At 54.8% G+C, this 9,374-nt stretch overlaps 2 protein-coding genes and 1 long non-coding RNA gene across 4 annotated transcripts in view; 2 read left to right on the top strand and 1 right to left on the bottom strand.

Annotated features, from left to right (window-relative positions):
• Positions 1-36: 36 nt before the first annotated feature.
• On the bottom strand, positions 37-9,119 carry LOC128794015 (uncharacterized). Its single transcript, XR_008432964.1, has 2 exons — positions 9,031-9,119; positions 37-684 (listed from the first exon to the last, which is right to left on the bottom strand). It is a non-coding gene; the product is annotated as an uncharacterized LOC128794015 (long non-coding RNA).
• Positions 3,390-4,381, top strand: GPX1 (glutathione peroxidase 1). Its single transcript, XM_053953566.1, has 2 exons — positions 3,390-3,688; positions 3,792-4,381. The coding sequence occupies exons 1-2, from the start codon at positions 3,446-3,448 to the stop codon at positions 4,140-4,142; spliced, it is 594 nt and encodes a 197-aa protein (XP_053809541.1). The 5' UTR covers positions 3,390-3,445; the 3' UTR covers positions 4,143-4,381.
• The window catches only part of USP4 (ubiquitin specific peptidase 4), a 33,601-nt gene continuing 33,000 nt past the window's right edge, over positions 8,774-9,374 (top strand). For both annotated transcript variants that reach the window (XM_053953565.1, XM_053953564.1), the window contains exons 1-2: positions 8,774-8,909; positions 9,027-9,184. In XM_053953565.1, the coding sequence (XP_053809540.1) occupies positions 8,803-8,909; positions 9,027-9,184 (265 nt within the window). In that variant the 5' untranslated portion in view covers positions 8,774-8,802. The remainder of the gene's footprint in view (positions 8,910-9,026; positions 9,185-9,374) is intronic.

Below are 9,374 nucleotides of genomic sequence, written 5' to 3'. Positions count from 1 at the left end.
AAATAGCATTTTTGATAAAGCTGAGAGAGAATTCGCTGAGCAGTTACAAGTGCTTTAATACTTATTTTTATTTCCCAGCAAGGGATACCCATCTGCAGCTTGCGGTGCTTTCCAAACGCTGCAGCAGAGCCGAGTTGCAGTATCTCACCTGGCCCCCACAGCGAGCAGCAAAGCTTCCCAGGAGCTTTTGATACTCAGCGAGATGAGAGTGCATCACTTGAGCTGGATTTGTCAGTCCTGAGCAGGAGGAGGCTGTGTAGGAGGAAGGGAGGTGCAGATGCAGTGTTGCTGTGGGAGCATGTGATGGTTTGCAGCAGCTGGGCTGCAGCGGAGCAGTGGCAGAGGTTGCACGAGGCAGGGTGTTTGCCATGGCATTGCATGAAGGATGCCTTCAAGCCCTGCAGCACAGGCTGGGCTCAAGATGTGGGCCCGGTGCTGCAGCCATGCTGGGAGAGCAGATTGTGCCGCTCCTGGGGAGGAAAGGCCAGGGAACAACAGTGGGCATCTCCATGCTCACACTGGTGTTTACAGCAGCTGCTGCTGAGCTGAGAGCCTCCTCGCTGGGCTGGGTAGGAGGGAGTCCAGGTACTGATGATAATCCATGTCTGAGCACTCTGGCTGCATCCCATAACGGCATACAAAACACCCGTGTCACTTTTTTTGGACAATTCCTGATTGCTTTTCCTGCAGCAAAGGAGAAACAGACCCAGCTGTAGGAATGCCCTGTACCTCTGTTCCTTGTCCTTCCACTTCAGCCACAGACACCCAGAGTGAATTGTCTGACAAGCTCAGTGGTCTCACCCACCCCACCCTTCCCTCCTTCCTCTCCTGGGTGTTTGTCCTCCCCCTGCAGGGTGACTGGGTTGAACAAAGCAGGAAGTTCTCAACTGTGGCCGTGGGACTGCCAGGGAGGATTTAATTTGCTGGCCTGTTGACAAATTTAGTTGCTCATTTGCAGTTCCCTTTTTTGGGGGGGTGTTGCAGTTGAGCAAATCTGGGGGTTTTCAGTCTTGCAGGGATGTGGGGTTGCAGTCTGCTGTGGCCACAGTCACAGAATGGCTCTTACAGGGGTTTGGAGTCAGGTTGCCTGTTCCTCAAAGCCTGTGTATCTGCTGCCCTTCTTCAACCCAGCAGTGACTGTTAGCCCAGTGTGACTAAGCTTTTGCTGACCTACACCATCATCTCAGTTATCAGTCAGCTTTCCTGCCTGTGAGGGCTGGCAGCCTGGCTCCCTCTGGGCTCCTGCCACATCTGTCACCTCTGGACAAATGTGAAGCCACATTTGCTCTGGATCAAACCAAGCTGAGGACACAGATGGCCAGACCTGACCTGGGAAATGAGAGCTCAGCACTAATGGAGAGCGATCCAGGCAGGCAAGGAGCTGTGGAAGAGGCAGGGGGAAAGCGAGGAGCCAAGTGCCAGGGGAGGGAGTTCAGTACCAGGAGTGGGGGACATGATGTAAGCAGGAGGCCAGAAGGTGTGGTTTGGTGGCCTTTGTGATTACTCGCCGCTGTTGCTGTTAAACAGCAATTTTCTGACCTTGTAGGACAACTGTCACTTGTCACACAGCCCAAAAGGAATCCCTTGAACCTGTCTGGTCCCCCTGGAGCTTCTGGCACTCCTCTGGATCCCAGCTGAGTAGGCTGCACAGAATGTGTCCAGGCACAGGCCATAGCTCTGAACCAACAAGGAAGTTCATTCTGTACCCTTAAAACTCGCTCATCAAGGAAGGGAGAGCCCTAACCTGTGCTCCTCTGGAAAGGTCATGGCCCCAGAAGTAAACTCCCCTACTTCAGAGTAATTCCCTGGGACCAGACAGAAGAGTGAAGGTGCCAGTCTGAGGTCAAAAGTGGCAGCAGAGATGTGGCCCCACTATAGAGGTCACCCTGAAGGGAAATTCCTCTTCCAGAGCTGTGGCTCGCTGTGCCTAGGGGTGGGTGAGGAGGAGTCTGTGTTGACTGTAACTGTCAATTTTTTCAAGAGCAAACATAGATCATGTGTCTCTGGTCATCAGCTGTTTTCCAGCACTGATCTCTTTCAAGACACTAGACAGCTTCTGCCATCACTGCTGCAACACACTGCAGGTCCCCAAAGATACAAGATAATCAGGAAAGTCCCCAAAACTTGCCACAGCTGGGAACTGGAACTATTCCAGTTCCTAGTCATTGGGGCAGGTGCCAAGAATGGCTCAAAGCAACCTCCCCAGATCCTGCAGTCACCTGGCACCCAGACCAGAGAGGCAGCATTATGTGGTGCCTGTTAGTGACAGCTGGCATTTCGTGACAAGTCCCTGCTCCCAAGCATGAAAGAGAGCAGACAGCAAGGGGGAGGCTGAGCGCATCCCCCGCGCGGGGGCCCAGGCTGCCTTGGCTGGTGGCCAGGGCTGATAAGCAGCTGTCTGACCTTGGGCTGTTGTGAAAGGAGCTCACTTGGCGCAGATGCTGGCAGGAGCCTCAGCAGGGGCTCCCTGCTTCCCCCTGGGCGCAGCACTGGAGCTGAGGCCCCGGCTCTTTGTTCCTGCTGGGCTGTGCTGCTCCACAGTCCCTGATGGTGCAGCCCATGGACATGGACACAAGGCCTGACCCCGACCTGCCTCTTCACAGGGTGCTCTGGGGGAGGGCAGTGATTCACAAGGACCTGTGGAGGGACAGCTGGGCCACCTGCTTGGTGTGAGCACAAGAAACAGCCCAGTTCACTTAGGGCTGCCTGCAATCTGTGGGGAACAGAGCAGTCAAAACTGCATGATCTAACACTCCTGCAAACAGACTGAAACAGTTAGGCAAGAAATGGAAAAGTCAAGGGTGGGGAAAAGCAACCCCTGAAGTTGAAAAAGGAGCCTACTTCTCTTTATCTAGTGAGGCTATACCAAGCTGCAACCCTGTGTGTAGACTTCACCAGCTTCAAAGAGGTGGAAAAATTATAGGACTCTGAAGAAGGGAATTTGTTGCCCCTCTTTCTTGTGCCCCTCCCGTTCCTCTTCCTGATGCAGAAACTGAAGGTGTTTCTCTCCCCAAAGCCATGCTCGGTGGCAGTAGTGTCCTCGGACAACGCTGCGGCCTTGGTGCCACACTGTGCCACCCTTGGACGAGGGTGGCAATGTCACTACGAAGGCTGGAACTCTTGGGACCACTGTGTTTTACTGCTTTTCCACAGCGTTTCCGAGGATCGGTGATACATCCCTGTTAGCTGTGGGTTTTAAAACCACCCCGCCCAGCGCATTTCACTGATCAAAGCCCCCTTCCGAGCAGGCCCGGGCCGACTCCCGCCGCCCGCCAAGCCCGGGAGGCGCGGGCGGGCCTCGTGAGGGGCGATGCCCGCGCGGGGCAGCGCTCGGCAGCGGCGGGCGGCGGCTCGGGGCGGGGTCGGCGGCGGCTCGGGGCGGGACGGGGCGGGCAGAGCGCGGCGGCGGCGGGAGCAGGGTCGGTTTTCTCCGGCAGTGCGCACCATGGCGGCGACGGGATCAGGCGGGCGCGCGGCGGGGCTGGAGGAGCTGTCGGCGAGGCCCCTGGGCGCGGCGAAGCCGCTGTCGCTGGGCTCGCTGCGAGGCAAGGTGCTGCTGGTGGTCAATGTGGCGTCGCTCTGAGGCACGACCACGCGCGACTTCCTGCAGCTCAACGAGCTGCAGCAGCGCTACGGGCCCCGCGGGCTCCAGGTCCTCGGCTTCCCCTGCAACCAGTTCGGTCACCAGGTAGGGCGGGTGGCGGGGCCGGGGAGCGGGGCCCGGGAGCCGCCCGCCCCGGCCGGGCTCTCACGGGGCCGTGCTCGGGGCGGGTTTACTTTGGTTTCCTTAGGAAAACGGCACCAACGATGAGATCCTTCCCATGCTCGAGCACGTTCGTCCTGGCAACGGGTACAAGCCCAATTTCATCATGTTCGAGAAGTGCGAGGTGAACGGGAAGGATGCGCACCCCCTCTTCACCTTCCTGAAAGAGGCGCTGCCCTTCCCGCACGACGACCCCTCCTCGCTGATGACCAACCCGCAGTACATCATCTGGTCCCCGGTGTGCCGCAATGACATCGCCTGGAACTTCGAGAAGTTCCTCATTGGCCCCGACGGTGTGCCCTTCAAACGCTACAGCCGGCGTTTCGAAACCATCAAGATCCAGGACGACATTGAGTTGCTTCTGCAGAAGGTTGCCTAGAAAGTTCTCTGCCCTTTTCCCTTGCTGTGCACCTGGCTGTTTTTCTTTCAGGGAGCTGCTGCTTTGGCAGAAATCCCAATGTCTCGTGCAGATTTTGCTTGTGATGGTGCATCTTCCAAATCCTTGAAGTGTGCTTGATGTTTTCAAAAGTTGCACGGGAATGTTTGGGAAGGTATGTCAGGGCAAGCAGCTGTAAGTCTCAGTAGTTCACTGTGATGAATAAAAAAATGTGTACTTTCTTTAAGGCTGTGACTTGATAAATCTGGGCGAGTTGGGTAAAACGTGGTGGGTCTGTTACCTGTTCCTCAGCCCATGTGGGTGCTCACAGGGGCAGATTTGGAGCACTCGAGCATGGCTGTGCAGTCAGGCTGAACTACACCAAGGGCATGAGCTCTGCAATCTGAATCAGTACAGTGTCCTGCCCCACGTGTAACAAGCCTGGCAGAGCGGGAGGGTGGCAGGAACAAACAGACCTTGCCCCACTGCTCACTGGACCTCCCTTAAGGCTTCCACGCAGAGGGAACACACTGGCACAGGGCCAGGGGGTGATTTTACACTGGCTGAATTCCCAGTGTGGCTACCAGCAACAAGCCACAACAGGCTAATTAATAACTGCTAGGGCAGGGAGATGAGTGATTCTGCAGCCTGGGGGGACCTAGACCAGAAGCAGCACCCACTGTCCCTCCCCTTGTCCCAGAGCCACTTCCCCCTCACTGGCTCTACCCCATTTTGCATCAGTGGTGGCCCACCACAGATCCTCACATGCTCGCCCAGTCCTCCATAAGACCTGAAGCACCTTTGTGCATCCCCAGCACCTCACGATCCAGGGAATCATGTGACAAACCAGTTTGTTCATGTTCCCAGTGCAATACTACCCCATTCAACCACTTGGCCCATGGGAACTGTGCCTTGCCTCAGAGTGTCCTTGTTTCCCTTTGGACACGAGAATTGTATATGACACTCCCAAGTGCAAATGTGCCAGGAAATATTTCCTTTTTTTTTCACTTCTTCCGTAACAGTTTTGTGACTCCTGCCAACCACGGAGCTGAGAAGAACTTAATGAGAAATTGCTACAATTATACCAAATGATCTTGGAGGTCTTTCCTAATTTTAATGATTCTATGATTCAGTAATAATTCTGACATATCGGCCCTGCTCAGCAATCCTGGTTTTACAGGCTGCTGCTAAACAACTGGAATTATGATTAGTTTCCCATGGGAAATCATGGGCCTGTGCCAAATTTCACCTGCCATCCTTCTGCCCAGTCACTCAACTCCTTCTACAGGAAAATTTTCACTCCTTCAATTTCTCTGTGAGCACATTTTCATTGCAAGCCACTCCTCACAAGGCCTTGTAGCACTGCATATAACCTTGGTGTGGGACTGAGGAGTCCTAATCCAGACTAAAAACTTGGGCTCTTCACGGGAAGGCATAACACTTTCATGCACTGTTTTCATAATAAAAACACTCAGGATTTGAGGGTTTGGTAGTTTTTTTTTTCTTGTTTGTAGCTTTTCACAAATTCAGAGTGGCTTTGTTACTGTACCTATATCCAAGGATCCCTCAAGGTTGAGGAGAGACTGGGTAAACCTTCCAACCAGCACCACCCTGCTTGCTGCTACCCCTGAGTCATCGAGCTTTGAACTCAGATTGCACAATCCTCACCGGGGGATTTCTTAAATTCCAAAACAGCTTCATAGAAAAAACCAGGATGTTTTCAGCAGCTATTGAAGCTTTGCAGCAGATGATGCATGGTGTAGGGGATTATTTTTTCAGTTAGTTCTACTTCCTTCATTAAAGCAGGATGTTGAAATAGGTGGAGAGTACAGGGGATCATGAGCAGCAAAAACCTAGGGCACTGAAAATCTTTCTCAACATGAGCTGTGGCACTTCCTCATTCCTGACTCACCAAGCTTGAGTGTTTGAGTGGGGCCTCCTCTGTTCTTAACCAGCCTCTGGCTCTGGCCAAGGCCCACTGCTACAGGGAGCAGAGCCCAACACCTGCTGCAGCTCCATTATGCCAAAAAAGGCCTCTCGCTAAGCCTGCTGGTCAGAAAGGCACCTTGAACTGTGCTTATTCTGTGCCTATGGCCAAGGGATTTCTTTACCTTCTGACTGCTGGGGCTGTGCTAGCAGAAAAACAAAGCAACAGGTCCAGAACAGCTTCAGCTATGCCAGAAGCAGTACAGTGACATGATTCCAGGACAAAAATGAGCCATGCCAGCAGGAAAACAAACAATCCCAGTGTAAGCACACCAGCAGGAACTCTGCAGCGTGGCTGAAAGCTGCCCAGCCTTGTTATTCCCAGTCTCATTTCAGCATTCCCTGGAGCAGCTGGCTCTGGGGTCCAGTGGGCTGCAGCAGAGGGCACTGGCTGGAGCTCCTTGGCAGTGACAGGGACAGTGGGCACGGTCCTCGCACAGGATCTCACACCCAAACCTTGGCTGGTGTTGTGATGAGAGGAGGTGAACATTTCACCACAGGCAGCAGCTCTGTGCTGAGGGGAGGCATGAAGAATCCCAGGCAATTCCTCAGGGATTATAAATCAACCCATTTCTATTTCTATAATTCCAGAGAGAAACAGACTGACTCAGAGGGCAACCTTAAAATAAATACTACTTTAGCACAATTGGCTGCTTCTGTGGCATGAGGATGTTGTCCTTTCAACATCTCCTGCTGTCACATATACACTCCTACACTACATTTTAATTGCAAACAATCCCTCTGTTAGTGTTCCTGTTTTTCCATTCTTCTGCACATCAAAGCTTCATATATTCTCTCCTTCCTAGAAAGTGTTTGTCCCTATTTGTCCCCCCTCCCAGTGATTCTTCTCCCCCATTAGCTGCTGATAGTTGCCACCAACTTCTTAAATACTTAAACAAGTTCAAATATTTGAAGCTGTCAGGAGTGTTAACTAGTTCCAAGAAAAATTATCCTTCCTGGCCCTTTCTCTGTCTCCCAGATTCCCTAGTGTTCTGCCCACCAAACCTGGGCTATCTGCTGAAATCCTGGCTGATGAGATGTGGTGTTCAGAAGTGTCTACTCAACAGAAGTGCCATCAACCTGAGTCTGAGATCTTTCTTACTCAGCCTGTACAAGGTTCTTTCAGCTATTTAATTCCCTTTCTCCTTGGCAGCTTTCAGTCACAGTGTTTGATCATTGCCATCATAAGGCAGGCAGGGAACACCTGCCTCCAGTCCTGTGGTACTTGAGGGGGCTTTGCTGCTGTCAGTGCCACTTTCACACCCATCGGATGAGCTGGAGATCAGGACAGAAGTCAACGGCTGACAGGAAAGTGCTTGAGGAGCCAGGAGAACACAGACACCTCTGTCTACAGTGAAACTGGAACAATGTAATTTTCTTGCACTGAATCAGAAAGGCCTGGATGAAACCATTTAATTGTTTACCACACTTTCTATGAGGAGTCAGTAATTCATTAGCAGAGTGAGGTCAGCCACACAGGCACTATCTCAGAATAGCTGACTCATTTTAAAAACACACCCAGCCTTGCCATAATAGGGTGTGTTAGAGCCCGAAGGGGCCCCGCCCTCTGAGAAAAACGGCAGTAACAAAACTCAACTCTTACTGGAAGGAGAAAATGGTCCTTTCAGTGTTAACTGAATGGACTTGCCTTGCTGTCAGGAAGATAAAAGGCTTTTATCACGTTACCCTGGTTGCTGCACCAGTGCCAGGCTGGCACAGCCCACCTGCCCATGGTGCTGCCAGAACCCTCCTGGCACAGGCAGTCACAGCACCCCCAGATCACCCCTGCCTTTTTTTTTTTCACATAAGGTAAAGGGATTTCTTTGGCGCAACCGTTTAAGGCAGATTTTAAAAATTCTTCCCAAGACCTCTCCTTTTCAAGGACAGGCTCCCTGAGCTGCACAGGACATGCTACTCGAGGGATCAATGCCTGAATCTCCCGGAGCAGTTCTCTCCTGAAACTGTACCCAAACTCCCGGGCACAGTCTGTCACACACACCCGTTCTCCCGTTCATTCCCGTAACAGAACTGAAGTCCAACGCCCTTATCAGTGTGCTCCACGTGAGAAAGTGGAGCGTCTGAAACTGAAACCACGGTCCAACCAAATGGTTCTGCCACCTGTTTTGTCAGAGAGAGAAAAAATAGACTCTTTATGAAGAACTAAAGGTTTCAGCTTGGGTTCGATCTTCACTGAGCCATAATTCAGGGAGGAGATTCTTGCTGAGAAAGTGAAGTACAGTGTCTGAAGCCCAGAACAGCGGTCTGGCAGCAGCCACCCAGGGGAGGGCTGGGCTGGTGCTGCTGCAGAGGCGGAGGGGAGCACAGCGTTCCCAGAAATGCTTTTATCTGAGGACTCAAAGAGGCCGGCCCAAGAGCCCTCTCGACCACGAAGCTCCCTTGGGGACGAGGTCCAGCCCTCCGGAGGGAAGTGCTCCCGCTCCCCGGGCTCCCCCTGCAGCCCCCGTACGGACGCTCAGCGCAGCACACCCTCCACGCCCTAAGCGCCCTCACGGTGTCGCCGCAAGATGGCGGCCGCCGCCATAGCGCGCGCGGCCCCGCCCACCCAGTCACGGAGCGCGCGCGGGCGGGGCGGGTCCCTCCCACTCGCCCAGCGCGTGCCCGCCCGCGCGCTCGCGCGCGCTCCGACCTCCGCCCGCGCTGGGTCTCGCGCACGGACATGGCGGCGGCCGCGGCCGGCGGGGAGCGGGCCCGGCCGGACCCGGCGGAGCAGCGAGCCGAGCTGGGGCCGCTCCTGGCCACGGCCCTCCGGCCCGGCGAGTCCTGGTGAGCGCACCCGCGCCTCCCTTCCGTCCCCGTCCCCCTCCCCTGTGGGCGGCGGGGCCTGCGGGCCGGGCCGCGCCGCCGCTGAGGGGCCGCGCCGGGCGGTGCCGTGTGTTGCAGGTACCTGGTGGAGAGCCGGTGGTTCAAGCAGTGGAAGAAGTATGTGGGCTTCGACAGCTGGGACATGTTTGGCGCCGGCGATCCCAACCTCTTTCCGGGCCCCGTCGACAACGCGGGCCTGTTCCCGGGGCCCATCGACAACTCGGGCCTGTTCGGCGGTGAGTGCTGCGGGCAGCGGGGCCGGGCTCGGGCTCGGCCGGGGAACTTCCCCGCGCTGCTTTCGCTTTCGAAGCCGGGTGCTGGAGAGGGCGCGCGGCCGCGCCGCCCTGAACGTGAGGGGACTGGCCGGGCTCTGCCTCCCTGGGAGCGCTGGTGTTCCGTGGTGTCCTGGCAGTACGTGTGTGAGTC

Source organism: Vidua chalybeata, chromosome 12 (genome assembly GCF_026979565.1).
Source record: "Vidua chalybeata isolate OUT-0048 chromosome 12, bVidCha1 merged haplotype, whole genome shotgun sequence".
Lineage (NCBI taxonomy): Eukaryota > Metazoa > Chordata > Aves > Passeriformes > Viduidae > Vidua > Vidua chalybeata.
The sequence above is the reverse complement of the archived record's forward strand: the minus strand, read 5'-3'. Positions and strand labels throughout refer to the sequence as shown.